The sequence below is a fragment of the Euphorbia lathyris genome, chromosome 2 (genome assembly GCF_963576675.1).
Source record: "Euphorbia lathyris chromosome 2, ddEupLath1.1, whole genome shotgun sequence".
Lineage (NCBI taxonomy): Eukaryota > Viridiplantae > Streptophyta > Magnoliopsida > Malpighiales > Euphorbiaceae > Euphorbia > Euphorbia lathyris.
The window spans coordinates 109,745,061-109,768,319 of NC_088911.1; the positions used below are offsets into that span (position 1 = coordinate 109,745,061).

The 23,259-nt window shown below is 37.1% G+C and overlaps 1 protein-coding gene across 1 annotated transcript; it reads left to right on the forward strand.

The window, feature by feature from the left end:
• The first annotated feature begins 12,986 nt into the window (after positions 1-12,986).
• On the forward strand, positions 12,987-17,114 carry LOC136219413 (LRR receptor-like serine/threonine-protein kinase RGI1). Its single transcript, XM_066006812.1, has 2 exons — positions 12,987-16,277; positions 16,448-17,114. Exons 1-2 carry the CDS (start codon positions 13,412-13,414, stop codon positions 16,933-16,935), a joined length of 3,354 nt encoding a protein of 1,117 aa, XP_065862884.1. The 5' UTR covers positions 12,987-13,411; the 3' UTR covers positions 16,936-17,114.
• Positions 17,115-23,259: the final 6,145 nt, after the last annotated feature.

Genomic DNA, 23,259 nt, shown 5'->3' on the forward strand with positions numbered 1-23,259 from the left:
ACTTGGCTTGTTCCTCAGGATGAGTAACAGAGGCTTGATTTTTCTGAAGTTTCGTTGGAGAAGGCTCAGTGGGATTCGAGAAGAACTGGAACTGCATATCCGATAGGTCAGTAATGGGATCCCGCATAGGAGAATCACCCAAAAGATCAATGATTGGCGACTTCTGAGCCTTTTTCTTAAGCCTTCTCAATTTTTTAGCCTTAGGAGGAGAGGGGTCAGCTTGAATAGAATCAAGAGAGTCAGAAAGTGAATGTGCCCCTAGGTCAGCATGTTCCTTTGCTGTGGGCTCAACTTGCACTTCAACCATCTCAGTATTGACTATCTGTTCATGCTCAGCACCTATTGTTGGCTCATCATCCAATTCCTCATGTTGCTCAACATTTGCTATCTCAGTTTGCTCAACATGTTCTTGTTCCTCAGCATCAACATTTTCTTGCTCCTCAGCATCAACCTGTCCCCCGAGATTTTCAAATTCTTCTTCCTCTTGGTCAGTGGGTGGTCTTTCGAGATCAATGCCTTGACTTCTCACAAAATGAGAGTCAGGAGTTACTATCAGGTTAAGAGGAGCAGCTTCAATAGGTTGCAAACCAGAATTCTTCTTCTTCTTTAGCAGAGGTTGATCTGGAGTCTCTTCACTTTCTTCTTCAGGCTCATCTTGCCTTTTTCTCTTCTCAGCTGACTTAGGTTCTTCCTGACCTTGCTCAGCTCCAACCTTCTTTCCCCTTGACACAATTTTCAGCTTCTTTGGAGCTGTGTTAATGTCTTTAGCTGCCTGGTCAGCTTTCCTCTTTTTATCCTGTCGAGTGCGGTTGGCAGATTTCTTTTCTTTTTGCGGATCTTGCCCTTCAATTGCGGCTCCTTTTCCTTTCTTAGGCCCTATTGGTTGATCGAAGGCAAGGCCAAACAATACAGCAGCTGTGATCTTTGTGCCCCATACGTTAATTTCCTCCACTAAGTTTACTTGGTGGTCTTTGAGGATCCTGGTGATTAGAGAGCCCAATCTAAGGGTACCCGTACTTCGCTGGAAACCACCGATGAGAAAGACCGGCATGTTGATCGGCTGATAGGTCAGCATATGCCATATAAAGCATTGCTCGAAGTTGGATGTTGAGGACGCAACATTGATTTTTGGGAAGAGGAAGTTGGTCAGTATGTAGTGGGCCATCTTCTGATTCTGACCTATGGATGTGCTAGAGATTTCCCCGATATGACCGGCAGGTTTGCAAAAACTAGCGGGATAATCAATTTTGTCCTGGTCACCTGATTTTCTAAATTTGGCTCCTTCGTTTTTTAATTTTAGCAGTGAGGCAAGATAAGAAGGATTGATGAAGATATCTTTTCCTTGAACTTTGGTGACCATGTAGTCCCGGTTGTCGTCAGCGGCTCTTAGGTTAGTATAGAACTCCTTTACTAACTCAGGGTAGGTGGCTTCTCGAATCGAGAACAGCTCGATCCAGCCGTTCTTTGAGATCCATTCACAGAAGGGTCGCTCGGCTTCCATAAATCCCTTCGAGAACCAGTGGGAGTGGTCAACTTTGTATCCCCTTACATTGCTGTAAACCAGGGAGTAGGTACGTTCCAATGGTTTCTTTCCCTTATCCTGCTTTTGTTTCCTTTTCGATGAAGCAGCCAAGTCAGCATGAGAGCTTCTGTTCGGAGTTTGGTCATGCTGACCAGGTTCTTGATATTTAGGATTTTTATCGGAGTGGTTTTTGTCGGAACCAGCACCGGAGAGGTTTTGCGAGTTCTTAGACATGATTCTTAGAAATCTATGAGAGTTTTGGGATTTTGAGAAAGAAAGAGATTGATTTCCAGAAAATTCAAGCGTAGAGAGAGATAAGTGGGAATTCTTCCACTATTTATAGAAGTTCGAATTGATTCTATTCGTTGAACTAGCCGTTTTACCTCGAGATGATCAATCGACAAAGATCCTGGCATTTATGACATGTTCGGTGCGTTTACATTATTGCGATTACATTACCCTAGGTGGCTATTTATGGCACGTGTGCTAGTATTAATTGGGCAAGTGAATTTTACTCAGTTTGTTAGAATACAGAACGTTTTGTGGTACTGAGTGCACAGTTTTTTTTCGTAGAGAGTTTTTCATATTGCTTTAATAACTCAGCCTTAAATAATCACTCAGCATGTATGTCTTGCTCAGTATAGAGTGATTTTCTATAACGCATATTAAGCTCAGCATTTAGAAGTTACTAATTTAGCACATAGTCACTCAGCATGGTAATCACTCATCATTCAATTAAGCACATAGTATTATTGAAGAGGATTAGACATACCGATAGCTTCCCTTAGTATGTTGAATTGTTCACGAGCCAAAGGCTTGGTGAAGATATCCGCAAGCTGTTCATCTGTTGGAACGTAGGTCAGCTTGATCTCACCCTTGAGTACATGATCTCTAATGAAGTGATGCCTTATGCTGACATGCTTCATCCTGCTGTGTTGGATTGGATTTTTAGATAGGTCAATGGCGCTTTTGTTGTCGCATTTGACTTCAATTGTTTCTGTTTTAACTCCATAATCCTCAAGCTGTTGTTTAATCCAAAGGACTTGTGCAACACAGCTTCCAGCAGCCACGTACTCAGCTTTAGTTGTAGACAGGGCAACTGATGACTGCTTCTTGCTGAACCAAGATACTACACAGCTTCCAAGGAAGTGACATCCTCCCGAAGTACTTTTACGCTCAAGCTTATCTCGTCCATAGTCAGCATCAGTGTATCCAATGGGTGTGAAGTCATTTGAGGTTGGATACCATAAACCTGCATTAACTGAGCTCTGCAAATATCTAAAGATTCTTTTTACAGCTACAAGGTGAGATTCCCTGGGGTCAGCTTGATATCTTGCACAATAACATACTGAGTACTGAATATCAGGTCTACTAGCAGTAAGGTAAAGTAGAGAGCCAATCATACCTCGATATAGCTTGCTATCTATAGATTTACCTTTCTCATCTTTGCATAAGACAGTATCAGTACCCATTGGGGTTGATATGGGTTTACAGTCTTCCATATCGAATTTCTTTAGCATTTCTTTGGCGTACTTGGACTGACTAATGAAAATGCCGTTCTTACCTTGCTTGATTTGAAGTCCAAGGAAGAAGTTGAGTTCACCCATCATGGACATCTCGAACTCAATTTGCATCTGTTTACTAAACTCTTTGCACAAAGATTCGTCAGTAGCACCAAAGATTATATCGTCTACGTAAATTTGTGCCAGCAGGGTATGTTTACCCTTTTTCTTAATGAACAAGGTTGTGTCAGCTTTGCCTCTGACATAATTCCTGGTTAGCAGGAAGTTGGTCAACCTCTCATACCAAGCACGTGGTGCTTGCTTTAGGCCATATAAGGCCTTCTTGAGTTTATAAACATGGTTTGGAAATTTTGGATCTTCAAACCCTAGAGGCTGACTAACTTATACCTCTTCGTTTATAAAGCCATTAAGAAAAGCACTTTTAACATCCATTTGATATAACTTAAAATTCATATAGCTAGCATATGCACACAGTATACGTATAGCCTCTAACCTAGCAACGGGTGCAAAAGTTTCTCCGTAGTCTATGCCCTCTTGCTGACTATAGCCTTGGGCTACAAGTCGGGCTTTATTTCTAACTACGTTGCCTTGCTCATCTAGTTTATTTCTAAAGACCCACTTAGTTCCTATGGTCTTTTGATTCCTAGGTTTTGGTACTAAATCCCATACCTCATTTCTTGTGAATTGATCAAGCTCTTCTTGCATAGCATTAATCCAATATTCATCATGCTCAGCATCGGCAAAGTTCTTTGGCTCATGTACTGAGACGAATGCGACATTACTGAGATATTTTCTAAGCTGATCTCTCGTCATCAGCTTGTTGTCAGCAGCATCAAGAATGGACTTCCCCGAATGTCCTCTTGGGATTTTTATTTCTTTAGGTAATGTTGAGTTGTCTGGAGTAGGTGTTTCTACAACATCTGTAGGAACAGACTGGTCAGCAAAGGTAATTTCGGGTTCGTGTTTACCTTTGGTCAGTCTTTGTACTGATGACTCAGTGGCTCCTGTTTGGTCAGCGGAAGCTGAGCTTGGTTCATCTTCGGCAGACTGAGTTGTCTTTCCTGCATGGTCAGTTTCATCGAACTCTATATGGACAGATTCTTCAACAATTTGAGTTCGTTTATTATATACTCTATATGCTTTGCTGTTAGTTGAGTACCCTAAAAAGATCGCTTCGTCAGCTTTAGCATCAAATTTTGCAAGGTTATCTTTTGTATTGAGTATAAAACATTTACACCCAAAGGCATGAAAGTAGCCAATGTTGGGCTTTCGTCCTTTCCAAAGTTCGTATGGGGTTTTCTTAAAAATAGGTCTAACTAAAGCCCTATTGAGTATGTAGCATGCTGTGTGGACAGCTTCACCCTAGAAATACTTTGGAAGCCTATTTTCACTCAGCATAGTCCTAGCAATTTCGACAATTGTTCTGTTCTTCCTTTTAACGACCCCATTTTGTTGAGGCGTTCTAGGAGCAGAGAAATTGTGGTCAATACCACCAGTTTCACAAAATTCGTCAAACTGTTGGTTTTTGAATTCTCCACCATTGTCGCTTCTAATATGAGCTACTTTTAGGTCTTTGTCATTTTCAAGCTTTTTAATCAATGTGGTGAACATCTCAAATGTTTCATCCTTGCTACTCAGCAAGATGATCCAAGTATACCGAGAGAAATCATCTACAATGACTAAGGAGAAATTCTTACCGCCCAAGCTGAGTGGCTGAACAGGTCCGAAAAGGTCCAAGTGTAGTAATTCCAATGGTCTCTTGGTTGAGACAATGTTTTTACTTTGAAAAGACTTTTTCGTTTGTTTCCCTTGCTGACAAGCATTACATAATTGATCTTTTTCAAATTTCAATTTGGGCAATCCCTCAACTAGTTGCTTTCTAGCTAATTTGGCTAGGAGGTCCATACTTACATGACCAAGTCTCCTATGCCATAGCCAGGAGTTATCCTCTTTAGACATTAAGCATATATTTTTGGAAAATTGTTTTTCTAAACTCAACATATATACGTTGTCAACACGAGGGGCAGTTAAAATCAATTTGTTTGTTTTTCCCTCGAGTATCCGACACTGAGTAGCATCAAATATAACCTGTCTACCGCTATCACAAAGCTGAGCTACGCTCAATAGGTTATATTTGAGACCCTTAACTAAGGAGACTGACTCAATGGTGGGGTTACCTCCGATAGTACTTGATCCTACTATCTTACCCTTCTTATTGTCTCCAAAGCTTACGTTTCCACCTCGTTTAAGCTCAAGTGTGATGAACTGAGTTTCATCACCAGTCATATGCCTCGAGCATGCACTGTCAATATACCACAGTTTTGACTTCTCCACGCACCTCAGGCTCACCTGCATTTTAAATCATTCATCTTTAGGTACCCAATTCTTCTTGGGTCCTCGTTTGTTAGCATAAACAGGTGCAAAGTCATGTTTTAACTTGTGACGGCAAACTTTTATTGTGTGGCCAGCTTTACCACAGAAGTCACAGAATGTTACCCTCTTGGGGTGACTTTGTTTTTGGTCAGCACCATTATGCTGAGCATGCCAATATACCTTAGTGGTATGTCCTTTCTTTCCGCAGAAGTCACATTGGACAATCCGCTTGTTATACCAACACACATCTCTTGTGTGTCCCCTTTTTCCACAACAGTCACATTGAGTGAACTGTTTATGCTGACTAGTACCTAGGTACTCAGCATGGGATTTATTTTTGTTTGAGCCTTTAGTTTGGCTCTGAAGATTTGTGACATCCTTTCTCAGTTTCTTTGAATCTGATTGGACCTCCGAGACATACTTATTCATAATTTCCATGTTGCTATGCAAAGCTGAGTTGTCTTGGAGAAGATATCGAAGGTCACTAAGTTTGACCTCTTCAATCTCATCACACCGCCTGCTGAGTGCTTTTATTTTCTTATTACACTTTTTAGTCAGTGTATATAAGTCACTCAGGGCGTTAATCATTTCATTTCAAAGTAAGTGTATAGATGTTACCTCATTTGAGTATTCCTCCTGTTCAGATTCTTTAGAGAGGTCAGCTTGCTCAGATCGAGTGTGGTCAGCAGCGTCGTCGGCCATGAAGCATATGTTTGCCGACTCAGTGGCTTCAGCTTCTGACGATGTTGAGTCATCGCTGTCACTCCATATGGCCACCATTGCCTTTTTGCTTCCTTTCCTGTCTTTCTTTAGATTAGGGCAGCTTGACTTAATGTGCCCAGTTTGATGGCACTCAAAGCATGTGACAGATTTGGAGCTGTCCTTTTTGTATTTGTCACTGGACTCAGCTTTGTACCTGTCGCTTCTTCTGAATGGCCTTTTGCTGTTCTTTTCATTTTTTCTGAACAGCTTCTTCATCTTCCTTGTGAACATGGCCATTTCCTCATCGTCCGATAAGTCAGCTTCGGTTGAGTCAGCTTTCATGACAAGTGATTTTTGTTTCTTGTCTTCTGACTTTTCTTTTGGTTCGAAATTTTTCATAGAGATCTCATGAGTCAGCAGAGATCCGATCAGCTCGTCATATTTATATGTGGTCAAGTCTTGAGCCTCTTCTACGGCAGTTTTCTTAGCTTGCCAGCTCTTAGGTAAGCTTCTCAAAATTTTCTTCACCTGCTCTTCTTCAGTGAAGTTCTTGCCGAGCCTCTTTAGCTCATTTATGATGTTGGTGAATCTGGCGTTCATTCCTGAGATGTCCTCATCGTCGTTCATCTCGAACAGCTCGTATAACCTCATATGTTGGTTCACCTTTGACTCCTTGACCTTGCTTGTACCTTCGTAGGTTACTTCAAGCTTCTTCCAAATCTCCTGTGCTGACTCGCAACCTGAAATCTTATTGTATTCTGTAGCATCTAACGCACAGTGAAGCATATTGATAGCCGAAGCATTGTTTTGTAATTTTTTAAGGTCATCTTCTGACCACTCAGTTTCACTCTTAACAACTTTCTCATTGTTAACAGTTTTATATGGCACATATGGGCCTTGAACTATTGCAAGCCATGCACTCATGTTTGTGGCTTGAATAAAGTTCTTCATCCTATTCTTCCAGAATGTATAATTGGATCCAAAGAATAGGGGAGGCCGACTAATTGATAATCCCTCTGGGAGTATCTGTGTTGTTTGGTTCCCGGGAAGGAAACGAGTGCTGTTCTCGGCCATTTATCGGGATCAGCTCAAGATTGTTAAATCTTTGAATAGCTATTTAGCTCTGATACCACTTGTTGGTCCTGTGTGATTAGTTCCAAGGGGGGGGGGGGGTTAGGAACTAATGTAACTTTTTCGATTTTAATTAAGCTGACTTAATATATTTTCTTAAGTTTGTCAACTCATCTTTGGTCAGCACGGCCGATTGTAGCGTAAGATAGATTTAGCTAGATATTGACTAGAGCTATTTTACATATGAGTTGAGAATTGACACTTTTGTGGTCAGCTTCCAACTCAGCACTCTTACTTACTCCATATCAATTTAGACAATTTGTATGCTGAGTAAATATAACAAGCAACACATACAGATATATATATATATTGAGAGAGTTAGAGATTACTCAGCACGACTTATCCTGGTTCGGCCTCTCCGCCTACGTCCAGTCCCCAGAGTCCCTCCGGGCTTTTGAAATCCAATACTGAGCTCTTTAAAGGTAGAGCACAAACCGTTTACAAGGCAGTTGAATATGCAAGAGTACCTTCCTCTATTCGTCTACTCAACTCCTACTAAGTGCTATAACCGAACACTTAGGTTTCTCTACCATTGAGTATTTACAACCAAACACTCAGCACAACACTCTCAATTTACAATTGATACAAATTGTTCTTTTCGAATGAAGAACACTTTAGATGATTACAAGATCACTCTAGCTTTTACACAGAATAGAAAAGTTGGTGTAAGATCTCTTTTGTTTTGATGTGCTTTTTGCTTGTATTTTTTTCACTTGTATTTTCTGTGAATTCGACCATGATCCAAGAGGTTTACTTGTCTCTTTATAGTTGCAATCTGAACATCAAATCATTTGAATTTGATTTTTCCGTTGAATCCAAAACGGCTCTTTTGGGAGACAAGGCTCTGGTCAGCTTCAGGCTTGCAGGCCAATCCTGTCGTCTGATTTCCTCAGGTGCCAGACTTGTCCTTTTCTTGCAGGGTTGTCTTCTTGTACATGTTTCGTCTTCTAGTTAACGGACGTTTGACCCATACGTCTCGAAATCATTTCTGTGCGTAATTCCGAGGTTCCTATTATTGGTTCAGACAGTTGTCGGACTTGTCTTTTAGCTAACAGATGTTTGGTGCTGTCCTGAAGATCACTCGGCATGACTTTGTTATTCGTTGGTTTCTGATTGTTGTTAATCCAGATACTGAGTCCTCTTTTACTTAGCTTCCATGGTCAGCTTCGTTCTGTAAGAACTTAGTTCGAAGACTCTTCTATTCTTGATACTGAGTTTCGCTCCACTCAGCTTCTTGATCTCTAAGCTTCTGTTCCGAAGATGACTTATCTTCTGTTATGCCGAGTTCCACTCTACTCAGCTTGTGCTGTGATCTTATGCTGGTTTTGTCCTGTCTTATTTTTTATTTCTATTTATATTTATATTTATGCTCAACATTGAACAAACATATTAGTACAATTAAATCAAAGCACTTAAATTTAATTGTCCCTTAATCATGGATTAACTTAAATGATTTTGTCAAATCAAAATTGTGTGGAAAGGTGTTTCAACAGGATTCTCGACGGATTACCCGTTTAATCCCCGATAACATATTATTAATCATAGAAAATAAAAAATACGCACAGAAAAACTTGAACTTATGATTAATCCGATCTAAATAGGAGTGTGCGTATTTTAGTATTAGACGATTAATGTTTTTGTTACTGCGTATTGGTCACTATCCCTATTATTTGTCAACACATATGAAAAACATTCACAATCTGGTGTGTTTGCTACTTTCCGCCTCTTATATTTATTTCATTATTTGTTAGATGATTTTTTTAATCCTTTTTATTTATGGTTATGGTAAATTTAATAAGAAAATATGGGGTTTTTATTTATTTTTTTAATTTAGTTCGGTTTGTTCGGTTTAAACCGCACCGAACTGAATATTTCGGTTCGGTTTCATTTCGGTTTTAGCTATTATTCGGTTTGGTGTCGGTGTTAATTATTTTGATCATTTCGGTTTGGTTCGGTTTTACACCGATGCACACCCCTAGATCCAAATGCTTTACCTCTATTTAACTCTATATCTATTTATTCATCATATTCTCTTATTTTTTTTCTCTATTCTTTTCATTTATTTCCTTTTTCATATATTCTTTTAAACTTTAAATAGGTAAACGGGGATACCCGCGGGGACGAGGATGAATTTTCTCCCCGTTTGTTTTGCAGGGCGGGTATGGGGATTCCCCGTTTAGTCGGGGAACGGGGATGGGAACTCCAATCCCCGTCCCGCCCCGCCCCGTTTACATCCCTAGTTTCAATCCAAGATTCCATCAATTTCCACAAGCAATCACCAAACTTCTTAAGTTTGTGGCCATTTCCAAACGCTAATTCATTCAAGCTTCAAATTCTAATTCATTTTCAATCACAATTACTTTACAAAATTGTCACATTTCGAATACATTTTTCAACATTTCGCCATTTTCTTTGTGTAATCAAATTTCCAAACATAAATTAAATAAAAAATTTCAATTACTTGAGTTGATTTATTTTAATTGCTATTGCTTGATCTAGTAAAACCTTTTGTAGTAAAACTAGGAACAAAAAAAATAATATTTTCAATCCTTGAACCTTTCGTCCAATCATTTGTTTTAGAAATCAGAAATCACGATACACAAAATCAATTTGGGAATCAACTTTCCTGAGACGCTCGCAAAAACCGACAAATCAAGGTTGAAATATCGTCTTGACCAACTTCTCGTGTTACTCTTTTCTTTCTCACCATAGCTGTGATTTTATGTAATTTTTTTTCTCTCCAATTGAGAGAAATCTGTAAAATTTGCACAACAATCTGAGGACAAAGGCATATTTTGACATTCTGTGATTAACTTTCTGTGTTAGCATCTAAATTATATTTATGAATTCATTATATATGTAATGTAGGTAAGGCTAAAAGCTGGCTAAAACAATAAAAATCTTGATATAAGGAAATAATTATGTGGTCCATACACAATGTTCTCTAAATTTAACTGGTGACACAATTTAATTAATCCTGTGAGCCTCTGATGACCACCATCAGCTGGTCGGAAACTTTTCATAATTAAATTTTAATTATTTAAATGTTGAGAAAATGCATCTTATTTTGTTACTAATTCTTTATCCAGGCCAACAATTAGCACTTAGAGATTCCCATTGGCACTATGCACGTGACAAGGAAATTGATTTCATATATAATTCAAAGTTCAAACCCTAATTAAAAAAAAAAAAAAATTCATAGACACTAAGAATTAAACGAGAATTACATAATATATAGTCTTTGAGGAAAAAATTGGAATGGAAAAATGATTAATAACATCCCTAATTTGCAAATCCTCTATAAGGAAATATAGTAATCCAAATCTTGCTAAAATGTCAAGAAGACCTAAAATGCATATTTATAGATTTATGTTTATGCTATTTTAATTTCCATATTTAAAAGTAGTCTGCTGACAAAAGTAGTCTATCTTCTTGGTCATGAATATTGTCATCTACATTTTGCATGTGCACCATTTTATGATCGTTAGTAACAGATCACAAACATATGATTAGAAGTGAATTTTTTTTAAGAAAATAAAAATAACATATTGCCTTTTATACGAGTTGGACAAAAAAATTTTCCAATATTTCATCGAATTTATAAAACACTAGTAATCAAAATTTCTGAACAGCAACAACTCAATATAATTTTACTAAACACTAGTAATTAAACAGCTAATAACAAACAGCTAACAGCAACAACTAACAGCTTACAGCAACTGCAAACAGCTAACAGCAACCGCAATAGCTATTAGCTAACAGCTGAACCAAACATGCCCTAAGAATTTAACGGGTATATAGTCTTTGAGGAAAAAATTGGAATGGAAAATTGATTAATAAAGTCCCTAATTTGTCAATCCTCTATAAGGAAATATAGTAATCCAAACCTTGCTAAAATGTCAAGAACACCTAGAATGCATATTCATAGATTTATTTTTATGCTATTTTAATTTCCATATTTAAAAGTAGTCTGCTGACAAAATTAGTTGTTTTTTTTTTCTGTAGTATTTTACCTTTCTTTCTGTGCAAACAGAACTCCCAGTCTTGAAAATGAATGGAACAAAAGATGAATCTCTTTTAAATTTGTATAATATATGATATTTATTTAGGATTATTTATGATTCCCAAAGTCCATTATAAAAGATGATACTGGAAAGGTAATAAGAAGATATTGTAACAAATAATTGAAATGCGGTCTTCTTTTCTAGAAAAATGAGTTCAATCCTTGCTCATTATTATTGCATGGAATATGGAATTATTAAGGTACATAAATTGAAATCATGGGTATATATATACACACATATTCTTAATATATACTTTGTACTTAGACCCATAAAGTGAATGCCAAAATACATTAATAAATTTCTTGGACAAATACAAAATATTGTGATTTGGAATGAATTGTTTTCTAATAAAAATGGTCTAAATTAATAAATTTTTTATATATATATAAGCTATTATTCCACAAAAAAATATATATTTTTTTCATTTTCTACTTATGTTAACAAAATTTTGACAAATATGTATAAATTGTATTCTTTCTCAGTATTTTCAAATCACAATTGCAATTTTGTTTAATAATTATATGATTTACTTTATTTGTATTCGGATAAACATTGAATCTTAGTACGATTTGATAGCTAATATATTACCATCTTAAAAAAAAATACGTTACTGTTAGGAATAGTTGAAATTACGATAAACGAAAAATAAGCAAACACACAAGAATTGTTTACCCAGTTCGCCACTCAATATGAATGACTACGTCTGGGGCACTACCAAGCCAGGATATTTACTATAATGAATAAGATACAGATTACAGAGAAAGAGGTTACATTTATACTCCTGAAACCCTAACCGACTGAAACTCTAATCGCCCAAAAGCAAGTTGGATCGCTGCAGTTGGGCCCATCGCTTCAGTTGAGCATATATATATTAGTCTCCATAAGCTCAACAGTTACACTACCAACTAAGTTACATATAATATCTGATATTGATATCACTAAAATAAATTATTATATTTATTTTTTTATAAAATATATATTATGTTGATAAGATTTAAAATTGTTTGACAGAGAATTATTATCGCAATGAAAATGTGCTATTAAAAAAAATTCAAAGTTGAAAAAATTTAAAACCATATATGTGATTTTTTAAGGATAATGTTCAATTGTCCCAATCATTTGAGCCACTTTACTCGCAATGTTTACAAAATTGAGCCACTTTTACTCTTAATATTTAAAATTTAGATCAATTTTAATTTATTATCAAGAAAACACTATAATATTAGCATTTTCACTCAATTTCAGTGTCATATTATGGTTTTCACCTGGTCCTGTCCAAGTGAATTTGATCGGTCACCGAATAGATTTAAGAGGTAAAATGAATTTAACTTACAAATATTAGAAAAATAACTGCACGCTCTCGTAGTAAAATTGCATTGTCAACCGTTGGTAGAGTAGAATTTTGATTCTTACCCTCTTGAAAAATGATGCTCTGTTTCTAAGAAGAGAAGAAATACAATAATTCTTTTTGAAATTTTTCTAGAAAAGTTGATGTCAGCTGCATTATGATTATAATTGGTGAATTATTAAGTGGTTTTAAACAAAACTCCATTGAGAGAGACAGGGAAGTCAAGATTGAAAGAGTAAAAATAGAGGCCAAGAGTGAATTGAAGATGGTGGCAGCTAGCTAGCTACCTACCTATCCAACTATCATATTCATATTCATATTCATATATAAATGAAACAACCTCATTTTCTGCTCATCCATCAAAATAAATAAACAAAAAATCTGTATCCATAAAGGGAAAAAAAAATGAAGATTTTAAAAAGATTATATTATACAAGTCATGTGATGCATTGCATTGCCTCTCTCATTACATTTATATAATATATTAGCAAGAGAAGAGAAAGAAAGAAAGAAAGAATCCTAAGTGAAGTGAAGTGAGGTTATGGTGGTGGTGGTGGTGCAGTTTGTCGATCTCTAGGCACTTTTTTTTAATATTTCTTGTTTCTTGGTTTGCATTTTTCTATTATTTCTTTGCGTTTTCTTGTTTGTTCTTTGTTTGGTTTTTGAGTTTTGAGTTCAAAACAAGCAACTAGGAAGAGGGAAAACAAATTATGCAAATTCGAGAAGAAAGTTTTGGAATTTGAGGCAAATGTCGATGCCCAGCTCGAGGCATATCTTCTTCTTCTTCCAACTCTCTCTTCTCCCAACTCTTCTTTTCGCTGCACAAAACCATGAAGCCTCTATTCTTTATTCTTGGCTACATTCTTCTCCTTCTCCTCCTTCTTTCTCTGATTGGAACAATTTTGATTCCACACCTTGTAAATGGACCTCCATTACTTGCTCTCCTCAAGGTTTTGTTTCTCAAATCAACATTCAATCTATTCCTCTTCACCTTCCTTTACCATTCAATCTCTCTTCTTTTCTTTCTCTTACTCAACTTGTCATTTCTGATTCCAATCTCACTGGGACTATCCCAACTGACATTGGGAACTCTGTTTCACTCACACTCCTTGATTTGAGCTCTAATAGTCTTGTAGGCACAATTCCTGGAACTATTGGGCGTCTTCAGAATCTCCAAGACTTGATTTTGAACTCTAATCAGTTAACTGGGAAAATCCCAATTGAGATTAGTAGTTGCATTAGGTTGAAGAATCTCCTTCTTTATGATAACAGGTTAAGTGGGTACATACCAGGGGAGCTTGGGAAGTTGTCGAGTCTTGAAGTTCTTAGAGCAGGAGGGAACAAAGACGTTAATGGAAAAGTTCCTGATGAGATTGGAGATTGCAGCAATTTGACTGTTTTGGGGCTTGCTGATACCAGGGTTTCAGGTTCTTTGCCTGTTTCATTGGGTAAGCTAACAAAGCTACAAACTTTGTCAATTTATACCACAATGCTTTCCGGTGAGATTCCTCCTGATATAGGTAACTGTTCTGAGCTTGTTAACTTGTTTCTTTACGAAAACAGTCTTTCCGGGTCGATTCCACCGGAGATTGGTAAGCTTAAAAAGCTTGAACAGTTGTTGTTATGGCAAAATAGTCTTGTTGGGGTCATCCCATATGAGATAGGAAACTGCAGTAGCCTGAAAATGATTGATCTTTCTTTGAATTCTTTATCCGGGACTATACCGTCTTCAATAGGAGGTCTTTTGGAGCTTGAGGATTTTATGATTAGTAATAACAATGTGTCTGGTTCAATACCATCTAGTATTTCCAATGCTACCAATCTCTTGCAATTGCAACTCGACACGAATCAGATCTCGGGTTTAATCCCACCTGAGCTTGGAATGTTGCCAAAGCTATATGTGTTTTTTGCCTGGCAAAACCAGCTTGAAGGAAGCATTCCTTCTAGTTTGGAAAAATGCAGCAGCCTTCAAGCACTGGATTTGTCACATAATTCACTGACCGGAAGCATCCCTCCAGGCTTGTTTCAGCTTCAGAATCTCACCAAGCTGCTTTTAATATCTAATGATATCTCTGGTTCCATACCACTAGAGATTGGTAACTGCAGCTCTCTTATACGGCTCAGGCTTGGTAATAACCGGATTGCTGGTGCTATTCCTAAAGAAATTGGGGGTCTTAAGAGCTTGAATTTTCTTGATCTGTCGAGCAATCGCCTTTCGGGGCATGTTCCTGATGAAATAGCTAGCTGCACAGAGTTGCAAATGATAGACCTTAGCAACAATTCACTTCAGGGTCCTCTGCCAAACTCCTTGTCATCTCTAAGTGGGTTGCAGGTCTTAGATGTCTCAGGTAATCAATTTACAGGTCAGGTACCTGCAAGCCTGGGTCGCCTTGTCTCGCTGAGCAAGCTCATTCTAAGCAGGAATTCCTTCTCTGGATTGATACCTTCAGCACTTGGCCTGTGTTCAAGTCTTCAGTTGCTTGACCTCGGAAGCAATGAGCTCACCGGAAGCATCCCATTGGAGCTGGGTCGAATCGAAGCCCTTGAAATAGCCCTTAATCTCAGTAACAATGGACTTACAGGATCAATTCCAGTAGAGATATCTGCACTCACTAAGCTTTCTATCCTAGACATTTCACATAACAATCTTGAAGGAAACTTAAACCCACTTTCCGGCCTTGACAATCTTGTTTCTCTCAATATATCTTACAATAATTTCACTGGCTATCTTCCTGATAATAAGTTGTTTAGACAGCTTTCACCAGCCGACTTGGCTGGTAACGGAGGGCTATGTTCTTCACTCAAGGACTCGTGTTTCTTGACCGATGTAGGCAGGACAGGACTGTCAAGAAATGGAAGTAACATAAGGCAGTCAAGAACGCTGAAGCTGGCTCTTGCTTTGCTGATCGCATTGACAGTTGCAATGGTGATTATGGGAACAATTGCTATTATTCGCAGTCGAAGGAGCATTAGAGATGATGATGAGTCAGAATTGGGAGATTCATGGCCATGGCAGTTCACTCCTTTCCAGAAGCTAAATTTCTCTGTGGATCAAGTCCTGAGATGCCTGGTGGATGCCAATGTTATTGGAAAAGGGTGTTCTGGCATTGTTTATCGCGCAGATATGGAAGATGGAGAAGTTATTGCTGTAAAGAAGCTCTGGCCTAACACAATGACTGCAGCCACCGGATACAACGACGAAAAGAGTGCAATTCGTGATTCCTTTTCTGCAGAAGTAAGAACACTAGGTTCCATCAGGCACAAGAACATTGTAAGGTTCTTGGGTTGTTGTTGGAATAGAAAAACAAGATTGCTAATGTATGATTATATGCCTAATGGAAGTTTGGGTAGTCTCCTCCATGAAAGAACAGGAAATGCATTGGAATGGGATCTTCGGTACCAAATTCTGCTCGGAGCTGCACAAGGCCTGGCTTATTTGCACCATGATTGTGTTCCTCCAATTGTTCACAGGGATATCAAAGCCAACAACATCCTCATTGGTCTCGAATTCGAGCCTTACATCGCAGATTTTGGCCTTGCTAAGCTCGTTGATGATGGCGATTTTGCTCGTTCCTCCAATACAGTTGCAGGCTCCTATGGATATATTGCTCCTGGTTAGTACTTTCTCTACTCATACCTCCTTTTGAAGCATTTTACTTGTATGCAAATACATATTCAGATTCGTTGTCTTCATAGTTAAGTTCCGCGCATTTTATCTGAATTTGATATCAAATTATGAGCTTATAGCTACATGATCAGGCACTAATTTGACTCTTATATTCAGAATATGGCTACATGATGAAGATCACAGAGAAGAGCGATGTTTACAGCTACGGTGTAGTAGTATTAGAGGTGTTAACGGGGAAGCAACCGATCGATCCAACCATACCAGATGGACAACATGTTGTGGATTGGGTTAGACAGAAGAAAGAAAGAATGGAAGTGCTAGATCCAAGTTTACTATCTCGACCGGGACCAGAAATCGAAGAGATAATGCAGGCATTAGGCATAGCCTTATTATGTGTAAATTCGTCCCCGGATGAAAGACCGACAATGAAAGATGTAGCTGCAATGCTTAAAGAGATAAAACATGAAACAGAAGAGTATGCAAAAGTTGACATGTTCCTTAAAGGATCACCAGGAGGAGCTAATGTTGTTCCAGCAACTACATCATCATCAAAAACTCTTTATCTAAAAAGCAATAACTCAAGCTTCTCTGCTTCTTCATTACTTTACTCATCTTGCTCTAATTCCAAAATGGGGTTTAAATGATCAAGTGTTCTTGAGGATTACATCCATGTACTTAATTGGGAAGCTTGTGTTTTCTTTTATGCTTTCTTGTGTCAAGTGTTGTTGTGTTGTAATGTAAAAAGAAAAGGTTGATATAATTTGTTATAAGTAGCTGAATGCAAAACCACAAATAGAGCCAATAATGAAGTTGAGTTTCTCTCTATCACTCTACTCTACTATTACTTGAAGCATTTGAGTCTTGAGTACATACATATTCTAGTGTCAAAACGGGTTAAGCGAGGTCTCAAGTTCGAGTCTTTGTATACCGCAAAAACAGTTGTTGGGAGAGTTTTGCTCCTTGTTCTCGGTTCGAATCCGGGTTTAAATTGGTCTTGAAAAACCAAAAGAGAGAGTGTAGGATTGGATGGAGAGAAAGGTGAAAAGTTTGATAAAAAGTTGAATAGTCCCATGTAAAGATGAAGTAATGTTGGAAGGGACCCATAATGGGTCTGGTTAGGTTGCAGAGTTTAAGTTTTACTTTTATTCTGATTTCCCAAGAAAGAATTGATTCCATATATATATATATGGATAAGAGTGCACCTTTCCAAGGTATCTTAGACTGGTGCGTTGGGGATACATTTTAGAAAGGGAAAGGCTTTATTTTTCTTGTGGCAGTAGGAAGCAAGTGTCTTTTCTACATAAATGTGAAATTATTGCATTACCAGATTAGTCATACTTGATTTATGATTGTTGGATATTTCACTTTTGACTTGGTCTTATTATCATGTAATGTAACATCCAACCTCATCCTAACTACTCTTATCATTTAATGCTTAACATTTCACTATTCACACATGGACCCCGATTTCATTGCCCAAATAGTTTGACAAATGTTTTCATTTACCCCACATAAAAAAGAGTCAAGATGAGAAGAATTTCTACTATGGTGTCCGACCTTATCAAAGGAAAAAAATAATAATTTTGCAACTTTGTTATTGTGTCCTAATCATGTTGAGGAGGATTATTTATGTAAAAGGTATTATCATGTCAAAAATTGATAACTTTTTTTTTTTTACGTGTGTAAGAGAATCTCTGATAGTCTCTTAGTTTGGCTCTTAAATTAAAATTTGAGAAAAGAGTTAAAAATGAACTCCAACAACGTTTTAGTAACTACTCAAATCATTAAAATCATCTTCATTCTCTTTATTATTAGAGATGATGTTGAGATTTTTTGAGAAAAATATTAAAGAAATTAATAACCAAATATGGTGCTAAGAATTTTATGGAATCTGTCAATGTTCTGTGCATCTTAAAATATTTATAATGCTACGAGAAGATATTGGTGGAAACAATAAAATCTTATTTGTTATTCACTAATATCTTCCTGAGAAAATGAAATACTTATTTTTAGGAACCACTAAACTAGACTGAGTTAAAAATAACTTTGAATCAAAAATCAAAATCTCAACGGATGATCACTTTTCAAATCACTAAGTTTATATTATTTTTAGTTTTGTTGTTGCCGTTGAAAAAAGAGGAGAGTGTTGTGTTTGGAAAAGAAAGATAAGTCACAAGAAAGCAGAGAAGAAATCTTGATTCCAGCTAAAAATGAGAAATGAAATGATGAAGTTGGGAATTGTAGGCATGTATTCTACTAGTTCAGTTAACGTAGACAAGAGATGTCATGTGTATTGTTTGAATGGCAGATTGTTCTCAAGAAACTCAACCCCCTTTTTACTTTTTCATTTGATGCACATTTCTCAGTACCTGCATTCTTGAACAACACACGAAATAACCAAATCTTGATTGGTAAGAGAAATTTATTATCACAATCTATCTTCTTCTTCATCTTATGTAATCACGTGATGTCATTGACATATGTTACCGTTTATACTGCTTTTTATGATAATTTTATGGGTACATTATGGTTTCTAAGATCATTCGTGGTGAATAATGATTAGAGGGATGAATAGGACATATCATCTCTATTGATATTACTTCTGTTTATTTACTCTGGTATTATTAAAATTATTAATTTGTGTTATATTTATTAATAGTAAAAGTTAATAATAAACCAATAAAAAACTGTTATAGATGATTTTTAATTTTATATCCTTAAATTTTAATTTAGAATCAAACTAAGAGAATGTTAAAGATGCTCTAACTTCATTTAGTCCTTATAAATCAGACCCAAACTGATACCTATGAATAAGGGACTTGCACATTATTTTAGACTGATATTAAAACAGTGGCAGAGCCGTGACCTAAAGGTCACAGGGGCTGGCTATACCGTGTAAAAAAATTAAATGTTACTTCAACATACTTATAAAAATAAAACAAACAATATAAAAAACAAATTATATCATAAAACAAGAGTAAAAAGTAGTTGTCTACAATTAATGCCTAACATGTGGAAATTTATCCCTTCGAGATATCATTTTCTGAAAATTTTACACAGTTGCTTCATTTTCGATGCCGATCAAAGAATTCTTTTCTCAACAACACACAAGACAAACGAAATTAAAAAAAATTAAGCATCTTGTTCCTAGATAAAATAAAAAGAACGAAATTAAAGTAAATTAGAAGTCCCCAACATAGTAAAACATAATTTAAATTAAAGTAAACTAGAAATACCTAAATTAGAAATTCTAACTTAAATCTAAATTAAATCTTTAAATAAAATTGTAAATTAGAAATCACAAAAAAATCTCTAAGAAAAAACCATATTTTTTATTTTAAAGCCACCAATAGTCATTTTGAGGCGTTGAGTGGTCACTGGTATTAAAAATATAGAGTTGAGTGGCCATAGCATTAAGAATTAAAATTTAGTGGTCATAATATTTGTTGGGATAAGCATATATTCACAACATATATATTTATTCGAATAAGTAAACCGGTTTACAGGTTACCTCTTGTAGCGCGGATCCCGTTCTTGATTTGCAGCGGAAGGATTCGGATCAATCGCACGATCTAGTATCACCGGTCAAGCCTTCAACTACACCAATAGAATTGGGAGAGAAAGACAATTGGTTCACGAACTAAAGCGACGACGAATCCCAAAGAGAGAGAGAGAGAGAGGGGGGGCGGCCAAAAGGAGGAAGCAAGAGAGAAAAATTCTCTTTTCTGTGTTTTTGAGATACTGTATCTCTAAAACCTAATTCCTTATTATCTTAGAATTAGTGTTGGTTAGGGTTTCTATTTATACTGAATAAATAGATAACCTAACCCTAATTCTTATTGGGTTTGGGCCCATTCCATTTCGGGCGGGCCTAATTGGATCCATATCCAATTAATTCCAACATCTCCCACTCGCACGCAATGGAACTTATTCCAAACTTTCTCAATCTCGGTCTCTATCATACTCTTGCAAATAGTTCGTGCGACCGGCATACTATCGAGAGCTCTAGTGCTATATACTCGTTAGAATATATAGCTGCTCGATTTTCATGCAACAAACTTGGAACTATGTACTCGTTAGAGATATATAGATCTTAGATTTGAACACGGATCGTCGGTGGTGTATGCTTTTATCCTAGACTCCATATCATATCCACTGTAGTCTTCGGGTCTCTACAGTACATCTATTTTTTTACAAATATGCACATATGTATAAGTGTCCGGACGGTGAAGAATAGAAACACTTAGATATGATTCAAATGGATGTCTTTCCCTCTTAACATTATTCTGTCCATTATAATTTGATTCGCTTATCCAGTCAGGGTCTCTTTGGTTGGTATTATCTCATCAACCTCGAGGTATCCCTTTCCAAGGTAGCTACATCAGACTAAACTTCTTAGAATAAGTCTAGGGTCTATAAGGATAAACAATAGTCAAGAAGCGCATCTTTATGACGTGAGTCTCACATTAGGAAAAGGTGAGATCAATCTACTTTTCCATCTCGTGGTCGCTAAAGCACACATGGTATGGGTCATGTGTTATGGTGTTCGATTCTTTTCTGAAGAAGAGCATGTTATTAACACCATACAGAAGCATAGGTCTAGATGTGCCTGAACATCTAACTTTAGTTCATCACTTATGATGATCACTTCTAGCTATGATAGAAGGCTATAAGTTATCGCAAACTTGCCCTTTTAGATTACTTGTTAATCTTTTTCATGTATTTGTAACACATGTTATCTTGCACCGTAATGGAAACACTTTTCCATGTCTATAGCAAGACGGCTTCTATCATTGAACAAGCTCTCGAAATTGCTCAAAGACAGCCTCATCCTTCATTTATCATCACATTGACGAAATGGGGGAAACTGCTCATGTGAGTGAGCTACATTCTGTCTAAACATGCATTTTGAGTTCATAACAGCAAATATTTACAATTAAATACTCGCACTCGTGTATTGATGAAAATTCATAAAACCTTTATTAATAATTCATGTCTTACAAATAAAACAATGAAGAATGAGAAGTATACTTAGATCCTAAACAATCCTTGGGACCTAACATGTTTAACATAAACATCTCTCTTGACTGGTTTGGTGAGGGGATCTGCCACCATGTCATGAGTAGATATATACTTCACATTAACTTCTTTGCGTGCAATTAAGTCCCTGACAAAATGATACTTAATCTCTATGTGCTTTGATTTGCTGTGGAACCTCTGGTCCTTAGCGAAAGCTATAGCAGATTGACTGTCACTGTTAACTATGACTTGGGTTTGACAATTGGTTACATTCAAGTTGTTTAGGAACCGATTCAGCCAAACAGCCTCTTGAACTGCTGATGAATATGATACGTATTCAGCTTCCATGGTGGACAGGGCTACACAAGTTTGTTTCTTGCTACTCCAGAAAATCGCGCCATTTCCTAGCAAGAACACATAGCCTGACGTGGACTTTCTTTCGTCCAAGTCTCCTGCCCAATCAACATCCGTGTATCCTCTCAGATTTAGGTCTTTACCTTGATAGCATAGAGAATAATTTGTTGTTCCTTTGAGGTACCTCAGTATCCTCTTCACGGCTGCCCAATGTGCTAGTCCTGGGTTGGACTGATATCTACTCACCATCCCAACAGCATGACAGATATCAGGTCTTATACACAACATGGCATACATTAGACTACCTACAGCACTTGCATATGGAACTTTTCCATCCTTTTCTTTTCGTTTGGATTCTTTGGACACATTTTGGTACTTAGGGTGATGTCCTTAGTCATCAGGCTATCTACAGGCCTACTTCCACGCATACCGAAATGATCAATGACTTTGTTAACATAAGTCTCTTGAGACAGTGCTAATAGTTTCTTTGATCGATCCCTTGAAATCTTAACCCCAAGTATGTATGCGACTTCACCCATATCTTTCATTTCAAAACTTGAGTTTAGCCAAACTTTGATTTGGTTTACAAATTCTATGTCATTTCCTGCTATCAATATGTCATCTACATACAGAGATAAAATGACAAAATTTCTACCCGACCGTTTCGTGTAGACACAATGGTCCTTTTCAAGCATCTTGAAGCCATTCGAAATCATTTGATTGTGAAAACGAAGGTATCATTGCCTAGAGGACTGTTTAAGGCCATAAATTGACTTTTTCAATTTGCAGACCTTATGCTCGGAGCCTTTTACCATGAAGCCCTCTGGCTGTGACATATAGATCTCTTCGCTCAATTCTCCATTGAGAAAAGCAGTCTTAACATCCATCTGATGTAGCTCTAGGTTTAAACTTGCTACAATAGCTAAGATTAGTCTAATAGATGTAAACCTTACAACAGGTGAGAATGTCTCCTCGAAGTCTATTCCTTCCTATTATGTATAGTCTTTAGCGACAAGGCGAGCTTTGTAACTTTCGATACTATTGTCAGCCCTTCGCTTCACTTTGAGAACCCATCTGCTCCCAACAGCTTTTCTACCCTTTGACAGATCAACCAGTTCCCAAACATGGTTGGATCTCATAGAATCTAGTTCCTCTTGTATTGCTATAGTCCATTTGTCTTTTTCTAGAGAAGTGAAAGCTTCTTTAGCATTTCTAGGTTCCGCGTCATCATTTGGAGTTACTAAAAGAGTTGTGCCTTCGATAACAAATCGTCGACTATCAACTCTTTGCCTTTTAGTACGGCGCGGTTCCGAGTTTTGATAAACTTCTCTCATGTATTCATCATAACCCAGAATCCTATCTCTTAGACTTTGTCCCAAATTCTCACAAGAATCAGGAATCAAACTCCCACTTAAATAAGGATTTGTCACATTCAAAACGTTTTGAGGTTCGGAACTTTGACCTTGTTCTTGTTCCTGGTAGTGATCGGTATCATTACCTTGATCCTCAAAATTCCTCCCACTCGAATGGAGAGGTCCGTTTGAATCTAGTTCCTCAAACAGAGTGAGATCAGTGTCAACTTCTCCTAGCTTAGG

Excerpts from the sequence above, each read along its gene's own strand:
- LOC136219413 (XM_066006812.1), top strand. The coding sequence starts at position 13,412 with ATGTCGATGCCCAGCTCGAGGCATATCTTCTTCTTCTTCCAACTCTCT. Across the intron at positions 16,278-16,447 it reads CTATGGATATATTGCTCCTG|AATATGGCTACATGATGAAG; the intron begins GTTAGTACTTTC and ends TCTTATATTCAG.